Source organism: Somniosus microcephalus, chromosome 12 (assembly GCF_052327205.1).
Source record: "Somniosus microcephalus isolate GS21.2 chromosome 12, FLI_Smic_1.0, whole genome shotgun sequence".
Taxonomy (NCBI): domain Eukaryota; kingdom Metazoa; phylum Chordata; class Chondrichthyes; order Squaliformes; family Somniosidae; genus Somniosus; species Somniosus microcephalus.
Window position 1 is genome coordinate 115,277,452 of NC_140998.1, and position 22,256 is coordinate 115,299,707.

The 22,256-nt window shown below is 42.9% G+C and overlaps 1 protein-coding gene across 2 annotated transcripts in view; it reads right to left on the reverse strand.

Moving 5' to 3' along the window:
- The window catches only part of aqr (aquarius intron-binding spliceosomal factor), a 126,194-nt gene that overhangs the window by 84,043 nt on the left and 19,895 nt on the right, over positions 1–22,256 (reverse strand). For both annotated transcript variants that reach the window (XM_086003441.1, XM_086003442.1), the window contains exons 9-14: positions 22,004–22,104; positions 21,647–21,723; positions 19,002–19,066; positions 18,642–18,758; positions 6,741–6,854; positions 327–430 (exon numbers count right to left, since the gene is read on the reverse strand). In XM_086003441.1, the coding sequence (XP_085859567.1) occupies positions 327–430; positions 6,741–6,854; positions 18,642–18,758; positions 19,002–19,066; positions 21,647–21,723; positions 22,004–22,104 (578 nt within the window). The remainder of the gene's footprint in view (positions 1–326; positions 431–6,740; positions 6,855–18,641; positions 18,759–19,001; positions 19,067–21,646; positions 21,724–22,003; positions 22,105–22,256) is intronic.

Consider the following 22,256-nt stretch of genomic DNA (forward strand, 5'->3'; position numbering starts at 1 on the left):
AAAAGTTGAGACGAAATAAATCCTTTCGAGACACATTAGTTGAACTGGGCAGTGGTTAGAATGTGGAACTTTGCTACTACATGGAGTAGTTGAGGCAAATAGCAGATGTATTAAAGTGGAAGCTAAATGTGGAAGAAAGGAATAGACGGATCTGTTGATGGGATGAGATGAAGTAAGGTGGGAGGAAGCTCGTGTGGAGCATAAACACCAGCATAGACTGATTGGACCTGTTTATACTATGTAAATACTATGTAATACTGTACTGTGTGAACTCAACTTGTGCAGAAACAATACTCGACACATGGAGGAAAAAAGAAAACACTTACCCAAGTGATCCAAAGTGCTTTACTAGAGATTCTCGAGTATCAACAGCTGCAACATTAGACAAAGCAAAATCTTGCAGTTCTGGAAAGTGAGCAAACGCTGCCCTCTGCAATGAAAATCAGTAACAGTCTCTTCAGATTTATATAATCAGAATATCTATTGAATATCTAACATACCAATGATCAATTAGCAATGAGAAGCAAAGTTCTTCAAAAGTCAGAGGGTTAAGATTGTTACACACGTTAAACTGGAGACAACTGTCTTCTTTTGAAATGTCTTCCAGTGCAGACTTGAATACATTAATATTTCAAAGATGAAGAAATTTCTAATGTAAATAGTTGAAAATATGAAAAAAATCGCTGGATAGTTTCATGTATTGTTTATCTCCCGACACCGAGAAAAGTACTATGTCCCAGCCACAGCCAACCAAAGTTAATTTTAAATTCAACATTATGACATCTAAAGTCATGTCAAAAATAAATACTATAGAATTTTAACTATTTGAAGCACATTGGAGCTCTGAATCCATCACAGGAGGTTCTAAGTAAAGGTCCTGAATTTAAACATGCTTAATAATACAAAAGGTTCTGCTTAAATAAGTGCTGCAGAAATATTCAGTAAAAAGTGGAAGTATGCTTAATCTTTACTTCAGTTTTTTTTGGTTCTCCTTACCAAGCTACATCCTCAGCAGATGCAACGTTCTGCCTATTAGATATTTCTTGTGAGGAAGCTACTGAGAGGAACTATAATTTGTACTACTTCAACTTAAAACACTACTTTATACTTTTAACTATGAAGGAAATATAGAACTATCTGCAAAGCAAAATATTAAATTGGTGCTTAAAATTGAAAGAAACAGTGAAGGCCAAAACAGGGAGCAGTCATCTCATTTATGTGTTTTAGTTCATCTCTGACAGGTCAGACAAATATATATTATAATATGTGACTTTTGGTTTGCTCAAAAATACTTATTTTCCCACATGGCCTGGCCTCAATGAAAACACCAGTTACTGAATAAAAGTAGATGTCTTAATCATACCTGGTTGATTTCTGTAAATGTACAGGAGAGGGCCTTGTCTACCAAAAAATAGCTACAGTGTATCCACATGGTTTTACAGTGACAAATGAAAATACTGTCTCCTCTCATGACACATGCACAGTTTATTTATATAACGGTGGTATGAGGCGCATACCACCGTTATATAAATTATTAAATTATTTAATTAAATTATTATTTTGCTGCAATCGGTTATTTTCTATGAAAGAATGAATGGAAGGACAAAACAAAGAACAGAAGAAAGTGGCAAATCACAACTCCACAACAGATGTCAGAAACATCTACAGCTTATGGAAGACATTTTGTCAATGTGAAGAAACACTGCATCAAATTAATTACTGCGTACAGAAGAATTTATTGGCCCAGTAATTCGGGTCGGTGGCTTGCCGCGCGTGCAAGCCCCGTATATGCACTTACCCGACGTGCTGACATTTCACCTCCAGGGACGCCTGGAATTCGTGTTTGAAAAAGAAGAATCCCAGGCAGCGTCTGACGTCACGCCGCCCAGGAGTGCAGCCAGCGCGAAGCCTGGAGCGCGCTGTGCAAGTGAGACACGCCCCTTGAGGTCTCAGTTTAATAGGACACGCCCCCAATGTTTCTCACAAGCTGCTAAGCATTTTTACATGCAAAGCAGCATTTTAAAAAGGTTTTTGGTATTTTTATGAAGCTTTTGGTAACTTTTATAAACTTTTAAAAAAGTTTACATTATTTTGAAGAATCTGAAGTAGTTTTAAACAGAATTAAAGCAATTTAAAAACTTTTAAAAGCCCTAAAATAATTTTTTTTATTCCATTTATTTATTTAGCAATGTCGTCGTCATACGTGTCTTCACACTGTTCCCTTTGGGGAACTGTATGAAGTGGTGGAAGGATTTATGGCCGCGATTAACACTCATTCCGTGACCGTAACCATCTTTGAACCAGCCATTAGGGTGGTTAGTCCTATGGCGGGAGGGTTTTACGGGCTCCCACAAGCTATACAAGGAGGGGGGGCCACCCACACCCACGGACGCAAATATCCCACTGGATGTCAACCCAGAATTTAGAGCCGGAGCTCCAACTCCACTTGCCGGGACTGTCTGGAGCGGGGTTCGAAACCCTACCCCGTCTGGCCCAGCGGCGGGGATCCTACCGCTACACCAAAGGCCCAATCCGATTAGCAACGTGAAATGGCTGGAATGAGCACAATTCACGGCATTAAAAGAACTCACAATTGAACTGATGATGACCTCAGCAATCTCCTCAACGAGGTGGAGGCGCAGCGCCTGCTCATCATTGGTAATGAGAAGTCAAAGGCGCCGCAAAAAGGACAGATGATAGCTTGGTCTTTCAAGTGGCAGCATAGGGCTCCAGTCACGGGGAGGGAAAAGGCGTAGGAAACGTATGGGTGTCACCTTTTGCGCGGATTGGGCCTTTTGCGTAGCGGTAAGCATCCCCGCCGCTGGGCCAGAAGGAGTAGGGTTTCAAACCCCGCTCCAGACAGTCCCGGCAAGTGGAGTCGGAGCTCCAACTATAAATTCTGGGTGGACATCCAGCGGGATACTTGCGTCCGCGGGTGTGGGTGGCCCCCCCCCCCCCTTAGATGGGTTGTGGGAGCCCGTAAAACCCTCACGCCATAGGACTAACCACCCTAATGGCTGGTATGAAGATGGTTATGGTCACGGAAGGAGTGTTAACGTGGCCAGGAATCCTTCCACCACTTCATACAGTTCCCGAAAGGGAACAGTGTGAGGATACGTACGACGATGACCTGTTGCGCAATGCACCTCCTTGGACCCTCAGTCGCAGATGCGAGGGGGCAAATCGTGCAATTGTTAAATTTTTCATTTTATTGACATGTAAAATGTTGGCCCAGTAATTCCCTTCCAAACGCGCGAGTACGGTCGGGGTACTTACGCGTCTGTCCGGAGGAAATGCCGGTTTTCAGCATGCACAGCGCATGCGGGGAAAACCGGCATTTCCTGTCCTCTGAACGAAGGGGTTCAGAGGCAGAACGCGTGCGACTGTACAGGCAGCGCGTGCGCAGTAAAATTCGCCGCTTTCATTCATGCTTTCAGTGAGGTCAAGTCCTTACAACTTACACATGAAAAAAGCATGAGTACAGTTGCTCCAGAGGCTGCGGTTGTTTGGGAAAGGGATGAAAGTTATTTTAAGAAATGCTGAGGTAAGTTTTAAAGTTTATTTTTGTTTTTTAAAACGGGTTTTCAGTACTGTAGGTAGAAGGATCAATTGTGGCTATGTGAATTGAATTTGCTGTGTTTATTAAATGTGAAAATGACTCCAACATTTTTAAGAAAGAAACTTTTCATCAGTAATATATTCTTTTAAGTAATTATGTATGTATGTCTGTATATATTCCTTTACTTATGTGTATGAATGTATGTATTTAATTATGACTTTCAGAGAAAGTAACTTATTGGAAAATCATAATTAAAAACATATTCATACACATAAGTAAAGGAATATAAAACATACATACATATACGTAAAGGAATATATGCGAACATACATACATAATTACTTATTTCTGATGAAAAGTTTCTTTCTTAAAAGTGTTGGAAATGTTACATTACTCATTTTAGAACACTCATTCTCACATTCAATTCACACAGCCACAATTGCTCCTTCTACCTACTGTACTGAAAACACGTTTAAAAAAAAAAAATTTAAACTTTAAAACTAACCTCAGCATTTCTTAAAATAATTTTCCTCCCTTTCCCAAACAAAAATATTGCCTTTCAGAAGCTCCACGATAAAATATATCTTCCTCCGCAGCCTTGGAGCAACTTTACACATGCTTTTTTCAAGTGTAACTTGTAAGGACTTACCCTCACTGAATCCATGAATGAAATTGACGAAGTTCACTGCGCACGCGCTGTGCCTCTGAACCCCTTCGTTCAGAGGACTGGAAATGCCGGCGTTCCCCGCATGCACGGTGTTTCCTGAACGCCGGCATTTCATCCGGCCAGATGCGTGAGTACCCAGACCGTACTCACGCATTTGGACCCGAATTACTGGGCCATTAGAACTAGTTACAGAAACAGCACCCCCCCCCCCATATTTACTCGAGGCCGGGAAGAGAGCGGGTGAGATGGGGATTTTCGGATGGGAAACACGGAAGTATGGGTTTCCTGGACGTCCTGCAGAAATTAACCACAGGACGTCTTTTACATTTTTCAACAGGTTTCCCGCCCAGGCTGGCTGCCTTTTGGAATCCCAGCCTCCAGAGTTAAAAATAAAAATGCTGTTAAAGTGGAGGCACGCAGCCTCCTTAAAAAGATTTCAGTGACCGACCTGCCTCCCAAGAGCGGATTGGTCAGCCGCCCTCTGACCCACCTCCTTTAAAACTAGAAGTGAGCAGGTTAGAGGGGAATTTGAGATTTTAATTTTTTTTACGCTGCAATTATCTGCACGAACATTTTTGCAGCCTTCTGCACATGCGCGCGGTATCCTGGAGCCGTGCATGCGCATCCGATCCCCTTCTGTGCATGCGCACTGGTTATTGAGGCTGCGCATGCGCATTACTGAACAGTTGCAGCCTGCGCCGTGGGCCACACTCTCCTCAGCTCTGTGGGAGAAGGTCACTGGATCCGTGGGGGGGGGGGGGGGCGGGGGGGGGGGGAAAGGAGGGAGAGAAGAGAAGATCGAAGGGGGGGGGGGGGGAAGAAGGGGTATGGAGAGAGAGAAGAGAGGGGATTGGAGGGGGTAGGGAGAGAGAGAGAGAGAGAGAGAGAGAGAGAGAGAGAGAGAGAGAGAGAGAGAGAGAGAGAGGATCGGAGGTGGTAGAGAGAAAGAGGGGATCGGAGTGGGGGGGAGGGGCAGAGAGAGAGAGAGAGAGAGAGAAAGACTGGAAGGAATCGGAATGGGGGGGAAAGAGAGAGAGAGAGAGAAAGAGATCGATCGATCAGGAACTTGGATGGGGAGGTCAGGAACTTGTTGGGGAGGGAAAAGGTCAGAAACTTGGGGGTGTGAGGAAGGTTAATAACTTGGTGGGGGGGTGGAGGGGTGTGTGCAGGAACTTGTTTGGGGGGGTGGGACATGGTCTTAACCTGTGAGATTGAGCCCCGTCCTTTGTGAGCTCTGTTCTGTCTGGAACAAAGGCAGTCAGAAATGGCTCGAATTACACTTTGCAAACTAATTGATTACTTAGGCAGGCAGGATCTAATTACACATTTCAGGAGAAACTACTGGGTGTGTCTTGTCCTCCATGAGGGCTGATCAGAAATCAGGTGTTGTCTTTAAAGTGACCAGAGATCTGATGCTGGAAATAAACAAGATTTCTTTTTAAACCTTCCCACCAACCCTTCCATCCAAGGGGGGTTAAAATTTCCCCCTTTGTGAAAAATGTAATTTTTAATTTATTGTTATCCTCATTCCAACAGTTCAAAACAAAATTTGGATTCAATTTTATAACTCATCTGGCACAAGTCTAGTACTTTGTTATTCTATTCTGAAACAGGGATTAGGTTGTAGTGGGTGGGAATGTGAAATCACCGCGTCCCTGTGTTAACTAACTTCTGAAATGCTGAAGATGAAGCAGTGTTCTTTACACTCCTATTTTGGGTTGCGGTAGACAAGTTAAAAGCAATAATTTGTAAAATATAAGTTAACAAAAAAATAAATCCTATTAGTAATCTTACCTGCTAAAAATTGACCTCCACAGATTATTTCTTTATGTAGGGCAAAATAAGTAAGTTTGAACATCAGAAGTTACTATAGTAGAACACGCATTCACACACAATTCCTAATGTGGTGACTTTCCCGATCTTGATCATGCTTAGTGCCTCCTTACAAAGGGACATACAGAGAGCGAGCCACCCTGATCACGCTCTCATTCCTTCCCAGTCAGTGCCAAGAATGGTACAGACAAAAGATAATATAGAGGGACCCATCTCTTCCCCTGACAGGTAATGTTCAATGTCACAAAAGGCCTTATAAAAAGGTTCATGTCATTTCTGAGTGTTCCTTTTATATTATATATAAGCACCACTTCAATATTTTTGTATAAAATAACCAGAGGGGAGATGAGGAGTTGTTATGATCTGGAATGCACTGCCTAAAAGAGTGGTGGAAGCAGATTCAATAGTAACTTTCAAAAGGGAATTGGATATATACTTGAAAAGGAAACATTTGCGGGGCTATTGGGAAAGAGCAGGGGAGTTGGACTAATTGGATAGCTTTTTCAAAGGCACGATGGGCTAAATGGCCTCCTTCTATGTTATATAATTCTATATGATTCTGTATGTGGGGCAGGGGGAAGAGAACAGGAAAGAAAATTTACAAGAGAGAACCCATTCAAATTTTTTAAATGTTACTTAAGTTTCAGTTTAATGTCAAAACCAGATTTCGCTGTTCCTTACCTGGAGAGAGGTGATGTGGTCATAATGGATTGTAGTCATCTCATTCTCAGTCAGAGCATTTCCAGTCTGATCATTAATTTCAAAACCAGTGTAGAACTTCAACATATCTAACAGCTACAAATAAGCAGATAGATTCTGGATAAGTCAAAGGCCTTACAATATTATAACAAACCTAGAAGTGACTGTCACAGGGTTCAAATTCAATAAGATGCAAAGAAAAATTGTTCAGCAGCGATGTTAATTTCAATTGGATCTAATGCATGACCACAGACCTAAGAGGAAAGGCCAAAAGCAAGCCAGGCATGTGTTAACCCAAGGTGATCCGCACAAAAGCTACACATTAGAAATTTTTATGGTTGAACATATAAACTTTGTTTACCACTTTTCTTGCCCAGTCCTGCCATTTGAAGTGTGAAGTTAATGGCCCAAAAATTGCGGTCGGCGGCGTAGCTGTGGAGTACGCCATCGACCTATGAAAATAATACGAACTTACCTTGTGCAAGGCCCAGAATGGAGACTTCCGCTTCAGCGCTGCAGAGTTGTGCGCAGCGCATTACATCACGAAGGCCAGGAGCGCAGCGTACAGCCTATGCGTAAGGGAAGACACGCCCACAAAAGCTGTCAAAACTAAGCCACGCCCACAGAAACTTCTTAGTCTCTTCCATTGAAATTACATTTTAAAAACTTTTAATTAAACGGGTACTTGGACATTTTTCTATATCAACATTTTGTTTTATTTTTTTTCATCCAAACTCACAATTAGGCCCCATGTATACAACCTCCTGTTTTGATACTCAGTAAAGGTCTAACAATGTTTTATATCTCCTACAAGTAATGTTGTTGAATGTCAGAAAAAGATTCCCAGCCATATATTCAATGTTTATTTTCAGGATTAAAATAGATTATTCAGACCTCATCTGGACTGGTAATAGATAAATCTATTTTCCTTGTTGTAGATGCATTATATTAACTGCGCTGAGCTTGTCATTCTGTTAAAGGCATATTTACACTCACATGAACGTTGATTCACTCGTTTTGATGTTCGAATCGATTAAAATTGCCAGGCCAGTTAGCCACTACCTGCTAGAATGGAACTCATTCAAATCTGTGCGAGTTGACTTTTGAATAGTCTGTTGTGTGATTTTAAGTGCACAGCCCTAAATGATCAGTCATAATGCCACAGGAGGCCATTCAGCCCACCGAGTTCGTGCCGGCTCTCTGTAGTGCAATCCAGTCAGTCCCTTTCCCCCGCTCTATCCCCGTAGCCCTGCAAGTTTATTTCCCTCAAGTGCCTATCCAGTCTTCCCTTGAAAACATTGAGTGCGTCTGTTTCCACCACTTCTGTCAGCAGTGATTTCCAGGTCCTCACCACTCGCTGCGTAAAAATGTTTTTCCTCACATCCCCCCTGTATCTCTTACCCAAAACCTTAAATCTGGGTCCCCTAGTCCTTATACCATCAACTAGTGGGAACAGCCTTTCCCCATCTAGCCTAGCCAAACCCATCATAATCTTGTACACCTCTATCAAATCACCCCTCAACCTCCTTTGCTCTAATGAAAACAAATCCAGCTTCACCAACCTGTCCTTGCAGCCAAGATCCCCCATCCCAGGAACCATTCTGGTAAATCTCCTCCACACCCTCTCAAGTGCCTTCATATCCTTCCTAAAGTGTGGTGACCAGAACTGGACACAATACCAGTTGTGGCCTGACCAGCACTTTATAAAGGTTCAGCATAACTTCTCTACTTTTGTACTCAATATCTCGATTTATGAAGCCCAAGATCCCATATGCTTTGCTAACCACTCTCTCAATATGACCCACCACCTTCAGGGACCTATGCACATTAACTCCCAGGTCCCTCTGTCCATGCACACTCTTGAAAATTGTGCCATTAAGTGTATATTGCCTCTCCCCGTTACTTCTGCCAAAATGCATCACCTCAAGCTTCTCTGTATTAAATTCCATCTGCCACTTGTCTGCCCATTCTGATAGCCGTTCTATGTCCTTTTGCAGTCGATTGGTATCTTCCTCACTGTTTGCCACACCCCCAAGTTTGGTGTCATTGGCAAATTTAGAAATTCTACTCTGTATTCCAATAGCCAGGTCATTTATATATACCAAAAAAAGCAGTGGCCCCAGCACTGACTCTTGGGGAACACCACTGTCTACCATCCCCCAGTCTGAAAAGCTGTTTTCTATCCTTAAGCCAATTCCTTATCCAAGATGCCACTGACCCACCTATTCCACGAGCCTCAATTTTGTTAACCAGCCTTCTATGTGGTACTTTGTCAAACGTCTTCCTAAAATCCATGTAGACAACATCCATTGCATTCCCTTCATCAATCCTCCCTGTTACTTCATCAAAAAATTCAATTAGATTAGTCAAACGCGATCTGCCTTTCACAAATCCATGTTGGCTCTCCTTAGTTAGGTTAAACCTTTCCAAGGGCCCGTTAATTTTTTCCTTGATTATTGTTTCTAAAACTTTACCCACCACTGATGTTAAACTGACCGGCCTGTAGTTACTAGGATTGTCCTTACACCCTTTCTTGAACGATGGTGTCACATTTGCCACTTTCCAATCCTTAAGCACCTCCCCCGCATCTAGGGAAGATTGGAAAATTATAGCAAGCCCTTCCGCTATCTCCTCCCCAAATTCCCTTCGCAACCTGGGATGCAAGCCATCTGGACCAGGCGAGTTATCCACTCTAAGCATACCCAGTCTTTCTAGCACATCCTGTCTATCAATTTTCACCCCTTCCATTGCTTCTACCTTTTCCACTTCTACCGATATTTTGTCAGCATCCACCTCCTTAGTAAACACCACTACAAAGTACTCATTGAGTATTCTAGCCTTGCCCTGCGTCTCTAAGCATATATCACCTTCTTTGTCCCCAATAGGCCCCACCCCGCCTCTTACTACCCACTTACTGTTTACATGCCGGTAGAAGATTTTTGGGTTCCCTTTTATGTTAACCGCCATTCTACTCTCATATTCGCACTTCCCCTCTCATCTTATTTTCATCTTCACTTCCCCTCTCATCTTATTGTATTTGGTCTGGTTCTCCCTTGAAGAATTCACCTGACATGCATCACACACCCTCTTTTTTTGTTTCATCATCTTCTCAATCTCCCTCGTCATCCAAGGAGCCCTTGCATTGGTTCCCTTACCCTTCCCTCTTGTTGGAATGTACCTGGCCTGTACTTGGAATATCTCCTCCTTAAAGATCACCCATTGTTCCGTTACAGTTTTTGCTGTCAGTCTTTGGTTCCATTTTACCCTGGTTAGATCCTTTCACATCCCATTCCAGTTAGCCCTATTCCAGTTTAGAAGTTCCATTCTAGATTGTTCCTTGCTCCTCTCCATTGCTAATCTAAATCTTATAATACGATGATCACTCGTACCAAAGTGTTCTCCCACAGACACTTGGTCGACCTGGCCCACCTCATTCCCCAGCACCAGATCCAGCAAAGCCTCCTTTCTAGTTGGGCCAAGGACATACTGGTCAAGGAAATTCTCCTGAACACATTTCAGAAATTCCCCCCCCCCTTTTCCTTTACCAAATATCCCAATCGATATTTGGGTAATTAAAGTCCCCCAATATCACCACTCTATAGCTCTTGCATATCTCTGCGATTTCCCTGCAGATTTGCTCCTCTACCTCCCTCTCACTATTTGGAGGCCTGTAGAATACCCCCAATAGCATGATCATACCCTTGTTGCTTAACGCTAACCAAATGGATTCTGTCCTTGTCCCCTCAAGAACATCCTCCCTTTCCAACACTACGTCTTCCTTAATCAGTACTGCCACCCCAGTTTCCTTCCCTATCTTTTCTGAACACCTTGTACCCTTGAATATTAAGTGCCCAGTCCTCACCATTTTTAAGCCACATTTCCATTATTGCCACAACATCATATTGCCACGCAGCTAATTGTGCTTGTAGCTCACCAACCTTATTCACCACACTTTGTGCGTTTACGTACATGCATTCTAAACCCATTTTTGAATTTTTCGTAGTCTTTCTTAATCTGCTCCTATCTAATATGGTACTACTTCTGCCTCCAGCACTAGTTCCCCTCCAGTACCATCCAACACACTCTCTTCCATGCACCCCATTCCTCCCCTCCACTCCTGCATGCTAGTGCCCATCCCCCTGCCAAGCTAGTTTAAAATCCTTCCCAACAGCACTAGCAAATCTCCCCGCGAGAATATTGGTCCTGGTTCTGTTGAGGTCTAACCCATCCGGCTTGTACAGATCCCACCTTCCCCAGAAATGGTCCCAATGTCTCAGGAATCTAAAGCCCTCCCTCCTGCACCATCCCTCCAGCCACGCATTCATCTGTTCTATCCTCCTTACTAGCACGTGGCACCAGGAGCAATCCGGAGATTAATACCTTTGAGGTCCTGCTTTTCAATCTCTTTCCTAGCTCCCTATAGTCTGCCTGCAAGACCACATCCCTTTTTCTGCCTATGTCGTTGGTACTGATATGGACAACGAACTCTAGCTGTTCACCCTCCCCCCTCAGAGTGTCCTGCAGCCGCTCAGTGACATCCTTGACCCTGGCACCAGGGAGGCAACATACCACCCTGGAGTCACGTCTGCATCCACAGAAACGCCTATCTGTTCCCCTAACCAATGAATCCCCTATCACTATTGGTCTTCCACTCTTCTTCCCTCCCCCGATTCCCTGTGCAGCTGACCCGTGGTGCCGTGGCCTTGGCTCTGGTTGCTCTCCCCAGAGGAGCTATCACCCCCCACCAGTTTCCAGAACTGTGAACCGGTTAGCAAGCAAAATGCACGCTGGGGATTCCTGCCCAACCTGCCTGGTCCTCCTTCTCTGTCTGGTGGTCACCCATTCTCTCTCTGCCTGCACATTCTGAGGCTGCGGGGTGACCACTTCTAGAAACGTGCTTTCCAAGTATTTCTCAGCCTCGCCGATGCACTGTAGTGATTCCAGCTGCCGTTCAAGCTCAGAAACCCGGAGCTCGAGTTGCTGCAGTTGGCAGCACTTCCTGCACACGTGGTCGTCCAGACCGCAAGAAGCGTCCAGGATATCCCACATGGCACAGGATGTGCAAATCATGGGAATGAGCTGCACTGCCATGCCTCTATTTACCAGACTATGGAGGTAAAGAAATACTCAACAGCTACCCGCCAATCAGCACCTCCCTCTATTAGATAGGCTATGAACTACTTAGAAATATTGTCGAGTATGCTTATAATTAGGCTAACATTTATATGAAAAAAATCAGAAATAATTAGCTGCTTCGAATTTCTGTGATTATCTTGTTCTTCACATCTTCTGACAGTAAGCTACAGGAAACTTTCTGGTATCCGGCACAGATGGGACCGACGTGGTGCCGGTTCATCAACAATTCCAGCTAACCGAACGCTATCGTAAAAGATACGGAGCTCAAAGCTCCGTATAAAGCAACAAACCCTGTTGCTTACAGTTTCAAAACAATCGGCAGAAGTTGCAAGCGTCTCTGTAGCTTAGCAACAGCTTCAGCTACACCCTTGCACAGCAACAAATGGAGTAAAAAAAGTTACCTGAACCGACTCCTGAATTTTGCCGGTGGATAGAGCGTTCCGGTTATTTAGGGGCCGGTTAATCTAAAGTTTCCTGTATTTGGTGACAGTCAAACTTTTGAACAGACCACTGGCAGCGAATGAGAGATTATGAGAAATAACTCGAACAAAACAAAGTCTGCAATGTTGAAGCGGATCACCATGTGCGGAAGTTCTTCAGGTAAAATTATGTTAACCAGAGATTTTTGTTCCTCACTGGTAAGTCAATTATGAAGAGGCGCCTTGCTCCCTCTGTTGGTAAAACTATTTAACTGTAGTGTAATTAGTGGGATTAATTTGATTTAATTTAAATTCAATTAATTAAAGGGTAAATCATGGCAGGACAGACCAGCCCCGTGATCTGCTCCTCCTGTGATATGTGGGACCTCAGGGACACTTCCTGTGTCCCTGACAACTACGTGTGCAGGAAGTGCACCCAGCTGCAGCTACTGACAGACCACATTGTGGCGCTGGAGCTGCGATCGGATGCATACTGGAGCGTTCACGATGCTCGGGACATCGTGAATAGCACGTTTAGGGAGTTGGACACACCACAGGCAGAGGTTGGACAGGGAGAAAGGGAACGGGTGACCAACAGGCAGAGTACTAGGCGCAGGCAGGTAGTGCAGGGGTCCCCTGTGGCCATCCCCCTCTCCAACAGATACACCACTCTGAGTACTGTTGGGGGGGGGGGATGGCTTATCAGAGGAAGGCAGCAGCCAACTTCCTGGCACCAGGGGTGGCTCTGCTGCACAGAATGGGAGGAAAAGGAGTGGTAGAGCTATAGTAATAGGGGATTCAATTGTAAGGGGAATAGATAGGCGTTTCTGCGGCCGCAAACGAGACTCCAGGATGGTGTGTTGCCTCCCTGGTGCAAGGGTCAAGGATGTCTCCGAGCGGCTGCAGAACATCTTGGAAGGGGAGGGTGAACAGCCAGTTGTCGTGGTGCATATAGGCACCAACGATGTAGGTAAAAAGCGGGATGAGGTCCTAAAAGCAGAATATAGGGAGTTAGGAGGCAAATTAAAAAACAGGACCTCAAAGGTAGTAATCTCAGGATTGCTACCAGTGCCACGTGCTAGTCAGAGTAGAAATAGAAGGATACATCAGATGAATACGTGGCTAGAGGAATGGTGCCAGGGGGAGGGATTCAAGTTCCTGGGACATTGGAGCCGGTTCTGGGGGAGGTGGGACCAGTTCAAACCGGGCGGTCTGCACCTGGGCAGGGCTGGAACCGATGTCCTAGGGGATTGTTTGCTAGTGCTGTGGGGGAGGGTTTAAACTAAAATGGAAGGGGGTTGGGAACCTGAGCAGGAAGACAGAGGAAATGGAAACAAGGATAAAAGCAAAAGATAGGAAGGAGAAAAACAAAAGTGGCAGTCAGAGAAATCAACGGTTTAAATCAAACATGGCCACAGTAAATAATAATTCTAATAGGTCTAAGAGCGTTAAAAAAAAGCCTGAATGCTTTGTGTCTTAATGCGAGGAGCATTTGTAATAAGGTGGATGAATTGGCTGCGCAAATAGAGGTAAACGAATATGATTTGTTTGGGATTACGGAAACGTGGCTCAAGGATGGCCAAGACTGGGAACTCAACATCCAGGGGTATTCGATATTCAGGAAAGATAGGCAAAAAGGAAAGGGAGGTGGGGTAGCATTACTGGTTAAAGAAGGGATTAACACAATTGTAATGAAGGATATTAGCTCTGATGATGTGGAATCCGTATGGGTAGAATTGAGAAATACTAAGGGGAAAAAAACATTAGTGGGAGTGGTATATAGACCTCCAAACAGTAAGGCGGAGGTTGGGGATGGCATTAAAAGGGAAATTAAAGCAGCGTGCAATAAGGGCACAGCAGTCATCATGAGTGACTTTAATCTTCATATAGATTGGGCTAACCAAATTGATAACAATACTGTGGAGGAGGAATTCCTGGAGTGTTTACGGGATGGTTTCCTGGACCAATATGTCGAGGAACCAACCAGAGATCAGGCCATCTTAGACTGGGTATTATGTAACGAGAAAGGATTAATTAGCAATCTTGTTGTACGAGGCCCCTTGGGTCATGGCGATCATAATATGATCGAATTCTTCATTAAGATGGAGAATGAAGTAGTTGACTCAGAGACAAGGGTCCTCAATTTAAATAAAGGAAACTACGATGGTCCGAGGAGCGAGTTGGGTAGGATTGATTGGGGAATGGCACTCAATGGGTTGACGGTGCATAGGCAATGGCAAACATTCAAAGACCGAATGGATGAACTACAGAAGTTTTTCATCCCAGTTTGGCACAAAAATAAAACAAAAAAGGTGACCCAACCGTGGCTAACAAGGGAAATTAGGGATAGCATAAGATCCAAGGAAAGGACATACAAATTGGCCAGAAAAAGCAATAATCCTGAGGATTGGGAGCAGTTCAGGATTCAACAAAGGAGGACAAAGGGATTAATTAAGAAAGGGAAAATAGAATATGAGAGTAAGCTAGCAGGGAACATAAAAACTGACTGTAAAAGCTTTTATAGATATGTGAAGAGAAAAAGATTGGTGAAGTCAAGCGTAGGTCCCTTGCAGTCAGAATCAGGGGAAATTATAATGGGGAACAAAGAAATGGCAGACCAACTAAATACATATTTTGGTTCTGTCTTCACAAAGGAGGACACAAATAACCTCCCAGAAATACCGGGGAACATAGGGTCTGATGAAAGGGTGGAACTGAAAGAAATCAGTATTTGTAGGGAAATGGTGTTAGGAAAATTGATGGGACTGAAGGCCGATAAATCCCCAGGGCCTGATAATCTACATCCCAGGGTACTTAAGGAAGTGGCCCTAGAAATAGTAGATGCATTGCTGGTCATCTTCCAGAACTCGATAGACTCTGGAACAGTACCCATGGATTGGAGGGTAACTAATGTTACCCCACTATTCAAAAAAGGCGGCAGAGAAAAAGCGGGGAATTATAGACCGGTAAGCCTGACATCGGTAGTGGGGAAAATGCTAGAGTCCATTATAAAAGATGTAATAGCAGAGTACTTGGAAAGCAGTGACAGGATCGGACAAAGTCAACATGGATTTACAAAAGGTAAATCATGCTTGACTAATCTACTGGAATTTTTTGAGGATGTAACTGGTAAAATAGATCAGGGAGAACCAGTGGATGTGGTGTTTTTGGATTTTCAGAAGGCTTTCGATAAGGTCCCACATAAGAGATTAGCGTGCAAAATTAAGGCACATGGGATTGGGGGCAAGGTATTGACTTGGATAGAGAACTGGTTGGCGGACAGAAAGCAAAGAGTTGGAATAAATGGGTCGTTTTCCGAGTAGCAGGCAGTGACTAGTGGGGCACCGCAAGGATCGGTCCTAGGACCCCAGCTGTTCACAATATATATTAATGATCTGGACGAGGGAATTGGATGTAATATCTCCAAATTTGCAGATGACACAAAGCTGGGTGGGAGGGTATGCTGCGAGGAGGATGTCATGAAACTCCAGTACGATTTGGACAGGTTAGGTGATTGGGCAGAAACATGGCAAATGCACTATTAATGTGGATAAATGTGAGGTTATCCTCTTTGGTGGCAAAAGCAGGAAGGCAGATTATTATTTGAATGGCAATAGATTGGGAGAAGGGGAAGTGCAGAGAGACCTGGGTGTTCTTGTGCACCAGTCGCTGAAGGTAAGCATGCAGGTGCAGCAGGCGGTTAAGAAGGCAAATGGTATGTTGGCCTTCGTAGCAAGAGGGTTCGAGTACAGGAACAAGGATGTCTTGCTACAGTTGTACAGGGCCTTGGTGAGACCGCACCTTGAGTATTGTGTGCAGTTTTGGTCGCCTTATCTGAGGAAGGACATTCTTGCCATGGAAGGAGTGCAGCGAAGATTCACCAGGCTGATACCTGGGATGGCAGGAATGACGTATGAGGAGAGATTGTGTCGATTGGGCTTATACTCACTGGAGTTTAGAAGATTGAGAGGGGATCTCATCGAAACCTATAAAATTCTGTCAGGCCTGGACAGACTAGATACTGGAAGGATGTTCCCGATGGTCGGGGAGTCCAGAACCAGGGGTCATAGTCTAAGGATAAGGGGTAGGACATTTAGGACTGAAATGAGGAGGAATTTCTTCACCCAGAGAGTGGTGAACCTGTGGAATTCTCTGCCACAGAGGGCGGTGGAGGCCAGTTCATTAAATATATTCAAGAGTTGGATATATTTCTTAAGGCTAAAGGGATCAAGGGATATGGGGAGAAGGCAGGGACAGGGTACTGAATTTCAATGATCAGCCATGATCTCATTGAATGGCAGAGCAGGCTCGAAGGGCCGAATGGCCTACTCCTGCTTCTATCTTCTATGTTTCTATGTAAAACATTGAACTAAACTTATACAAAGGTTTGTCACATTCCAAGATTTATGTCTTATTATCTAATCTGGTTTACCTTTATTTTGGCAGGTGGGGATATTTGATTTGTTTAATATTCCCAGAGAAAAAAAAAACAGCGCGAATTATACCTTCCCGTCATCAATAAATGCTTTCACGTGCACGGTTATTTGGGAAGGTGTTTGTGTAAGCCGCTAGTTGTATTTGCATCTTGGGAGAGACAGAGAACAGCCCAGCCGGGTATGCGTGTAGTATGAAGCTGTGGAAGTGCTCAATGATCTGTAAATTAGGATCCGCAGCAGCATGTCAAGGTTATTAAAGCGAACTACATATCTCATTTGTTATGTTGTTCATTTTGAGTTGAAGTAACAGAATTGGTCTGATAGATGTTCACTTTATTTAATTTATTCAACTTCCCAAGTAATTGAAATGAAACCCGACTGACAAAATAAAGTTTCCTCCACCAAAACATGCACAACATACAAACATCGATCTTCTTTTAAGATGTAAAACAGGCTCCTGAGCCTGCTTTCACTAACTGCAAGAAAAATGTCCATAATAGCTGGGCAGTTGGTAGGCAAATAGCCAAACTCTGCTCCAACAATTGGGATTTCCAAGGCAGTGCAGATCATCTGTCAAGGCTTACCTTGGCAGATCGCAAGTTCGGGATTTAGCACATGCGCAAACTTGCGGTATATTTCAAAGGCGGTACAACAGCGTGCTCTCAGAGTCGTACCCACAGCAAAATCCAGGCTAATGAATTATCACTGAACTAAACCACAGGTAGCAGTCTACATTCATAGTATTTTGAAGCAAACTCCCAGTGTGGCTTTCTGTAATAGGTCACTAACTTGAAATACTTCTGCAAGATCGAGTTACACAGGACAATAATAGTTAAAGCACTCACTTTATATTCTGAAATTATGGGATTTTGTCCTTCAGTCTAATAAAACTAGATTTTCTAATTAGAAATTTCATTCATTCTCAGCTGGACATACTGGAAAGCTACAAGCAGACCACTTCACCTTTAGGGAATATGGAGCTGCTGGCGACCTAAACAGTGGACCTGTGGCCATTAATTGAGCACAGGATCCAGCTCAGTTGTGATGCCCCATGTGGTCTAAGAGCCTGCAAATACTAACTGCCTAAGCCAGAGGTGCCCAAGCTTTTGTCTTTGTGGGCCACATGGCTGTGCACCATCGACCTGGGGAGGGGAGGGTGCAGGTGAAGTTTAAATCCGTGTATAATTTGTATATATATTTGAAGATGCAGCTCTTGAAGTTCTGATTCAGGATTAAATACCCAATCAGGCAACAGCACTAGAAAGAACTCTTTCTAAACCTCCAGGCTCACAAAATGCAGACAGGCCAGACCAGCACAGAGAGGGCTCAGTTGCCTGGGCCGCGAGGGATGCGTGTGATCCATGGATCACAGGTTGGACAATCTTGGTCTAAGTTCATACATAAATAATGACCACTTGGACAAGGTACTAGAAGAGGCGATGTCCTGGAGGGTGCAAGTGGAACTATAGATCAGCAGTTGAAGGGTGGGAAAATATTCAACAAAAAAAGTGTGTAAATCATAGAGCTGAAAGCCCTGAAGGATCTTTTCTTTGGAAAATAGTTTACTTTTAGGTGTCACCATTCCACACATCATTCTTCAGCTAAAAGGAATAGCCAGCAATGCCTCTGCTAATGCTAATCTCTGAGGAGTGGCAAAAAGAGCCTTAATTTAACATTTCCTTTCAACAGTGCAGCTCACAGTGGGATCTCAATCTTTAGTCATCACAATGCAATCCCACAACCTGCCTTTTTGCAGCACAGCAGACTGGAGCATGAATACACTGCATCCCCATGCTGTTAGGATTTCAAAAGGCTTTATGGGAAACCATCAGCAGATATTCATCTCCTGCTGGAAGTAAAAGTGACAGTATTTGGTTGTTGCCATGTCTCACCTGGCAGAAAAGTCGTCCCTCGTTCTCCCTCTGGACCAGATTAGATAGATAGCAGTGAGTGACTAGATGAGAATCATCCAGTACAGTGCTGAACCAACGTCGAGTTGGGAGCAATGCCTTTAAGAAAATACATATGGTGGAAATTAAACAACAAATCTTGTTTCATTTCAACTAAAAAAAACATATTTTTGATAGTTTTATCAATAAAGATCCCATTTTGTAATTCCAAATTGAACCAAATACTCAATTCAATGTCAGCCTGTTAGAATATGGCAAACACAGCAGACGGTTTTTATTTGTTAACCAAGACCATTTAGAATTTATTTACACATCCGCTGTGTCAATATAGAAAGTACTTACCTCTAAATCTATCATTAGTTCAATAAATCTCTCACAATAATGAACCATATCCATGCTAACTGGTCCTACATACAAATGAAAAAACAAGTTAATGTAATAATGCAAAATGTGGATCTAGATCAATCACTTCATATATTCATACAAACAAGCATTCCTCAAAAAAAGGAGAACTGCAAGAGTAGCTACATACCTAGGATAACGGTGTGCGGATATGTTTAACTGGGGGCTTGAAGGCGACGTTGGGGGGGGGGGGGGCGAGACAGGAGTAAAAACAAAAAAAATTACAGGTATTCAAAGAAGGTATATTATGAAGGTTTTTAGAAGTGGCAGCAAAAGCTCACACAATAAAATAACATAGATCTTTAAAGGTGGGAGTGCAGATAGAAAATCATAAAAAAGGTAATTGGGATTTTGAGTTTTGAAAAGGCTGAATACAAACTGGTGTGAAGGGGCAGGGAAAAAGGAATTATAGCAGATAGCTGCAACTGATGAACTAGCATTGGCACAGATAGATGGGCCAAAGGGCTTCCATGTGTGCTATAAATTCTAAGATTTCTAACACCTTTACAGAATGTTCACCTTCAGAACTTTAATGCTGATTGCTATGAAATAATAAATTGGATTTTTAAAGTAAAACTATTAAATGATATCTCCAAATTTGTATGCAATAAACCTTTAATAAAATCTTCATTCTATACTAAGACTACAGAAATATACATTCCCTTCATCCAAAGGCCACACTATTACAGCACCCTATAGTGGCAAAAAAGTATGGCATAACCGCAAGAGTTTCAAATCATAACCACCTATTATTTTATTTGCATTTCTCTTATTAGATTAAACTAAACAATTTCAATGTAAATCAGTTCTATTTAGAATTTTACTACCCTGTATCTAAATTAAAAGTTCATGTTTTATTATAGATAGAATTAAAGCAGATAATTTAACAGAAGAGTTAATTGTCAGGAAAATGAATTGTAGTGATTGGAGATCTGTACAAAATATTTTTAAACACTCAACTGTCTGCAGTTCTAACATATAGTATTTTTAAAGTTGAATTTTGTAGCTTAAGATAAGGGCAGGCTGTAAAGTTCCAATTCAATCTACTATATACAGTAAATACATAACTCAGCAAAAGAAAACATGCAAAACTGGAATGACTCCACAGATTAACATTTTCTCAGGTTTCATTTGTGTAAAAAACACATTAACAGGCTACTGCAGCAACTTTATAAAAGAGGCACTGAATGCATGGATGTTAGCAGTTGGTTTTCAGTATGTCCATCAAATATTTGCATGGTAATGAGCAAAAATAGCAAGTGTGCCATCATCATAAAATGGAAACTGCACTGAAATTATGTTAAATATACTGGGCCTGAAATTCTGATGGCGTCATCAGAACGAAGGTGGATTGAGACTTATCCCCGCCTTCACGTAAGGTGCTGACCCCACTGTAAGGTGCGCAGGCTGTGTATATAGGCGGCATCTCTCAGGGTCTGTCGTATCTAACCAATACCATCAGGCCTTCACTCCTGCTAATCAGCAAGCACTCTGATCCAGGACCCAGCACAAGCGGTTAGAGTTCACCTTCATGATACTGTCCTCTTCCGCTCCTGCGACATGTCCAGTCAGTCCCCTCAGTTGCCTGCTCATGTAGATGTCAGGATACAGAACCAGGCTACTCATGCGCCTGCAGTAGGGTCGCAACCTGGGTTCTCCCAGGACTCAGAAGCCATGAGAAGTTCAGAATACCAGCATTCGGCCAAGCACCACTAGGGTCCCTGGCCCTTATCTATCACATCGGCACAGCATCAGGACAGATTTAAGAACAGCATGGAGGGGAACCAGGGATAGACACAGTGGTAATAAAGGAGCACGCTATATGTGCACAGTCCACTTTGAGATATGAAGTCCAGTGTCCGGAATTGTGTGTTTGAAAGGGTGTTTAGAGGTCAGTTTGCAATGGGAGACAAGAGTTCCTACTCTGCTTCCTTAAGCACATTTCTTCTGAAACATAATCAGGGGAGTCTATAGACTCTGTTGGAAAGGTACCTCTTAGCTGGTCTTCTCCTTTGGCGCAGACTTATCTTATGTGCTTCTCTCTTTCCCTCCATTTTAAGGAGACATGGGAATCCTCATAGTCAACCCTATAGTTAGAACTGCACGACAAAGATGGGAGGCAAAAGACTTTCCTGTCTGAAACTGCTGAAAGGCAGCTTGCAGAACCATTCCTTAGTTGCACAGTTACAAAAAGATTTTTCTAATTGCTTCAGTCAAAGCTGATATTTCAGACAAAGTCTGTGGACATTTGAAGTCTGTTAACTCAACCACTTCCTGATTTAACAAGTCGTAATAGTAACATACCCCTCTTTTCTGCAGGGTAAATGGTAGAATTTCAGGGACAACTGGCTTTGCTCTGATAATCCTGCCATTGACATATATGAACGACTTTGGGAGCAGGCACTTCTTTTGCCCGCAGCCAATTCTACCACAATTTATTGTGCAGCTGATTTGCGCCCCAAATTTTAGTCCCAAGAAACTACAACACTTTTTGCAACAACGAAAATCAGTATTTCGGGCGCACTGTTAACATTTTATGGGGGAGGAGCCAAGAGAGCTAATAACAAAGATGCTTGAGCAGTTACCTGAAAAAGGAATACTTTTTAATACGCCATGGAATTTGCCGATCAGACAAGAAAGGAATCGCTTTTCTTGATTTGCCCTTTAGGTTAAGAAACAAAGATAATGTTGGTATACCATTTGCAGTGCAACATAAAGTGACTTCACAAAGCAGTATTTTCTCAAAACAAACTCTGCCCACCCCCGGCCCCCCCAAAAAACTCGAAGCAAATTCCAGTGAAGAATATGTAATATCTGAGGATAGAGTAGCCATGTTTTTATCAAGCAGCATGAATAAATAGACAACCGCAAAGATTATACTGATCCAAAAATTATAGAATGGATAGTCCATAACCCGCAGCTGGAGACTACAACAGACTTACTGTTCTTCAGATTTTTCATCCATTTTCTCTTCCTTTTTTTTAATTAGATTCCAGAATTTCCTCAGCTTTGGTGTCTTTTTCAGTTCATGTTCAAGTCGTGACTGTTAAAATACAAATCTAATGTTAACAGACAGTTTAACAATCAGTAAAAGCTTAGTTAGAAATCTTGTCCTAGTCCCAAATTTTAATGAGCGAAGCCCATAATAATGCCAAATAAATTACTATATATTTGGAGCAATGGAATAATATTTGC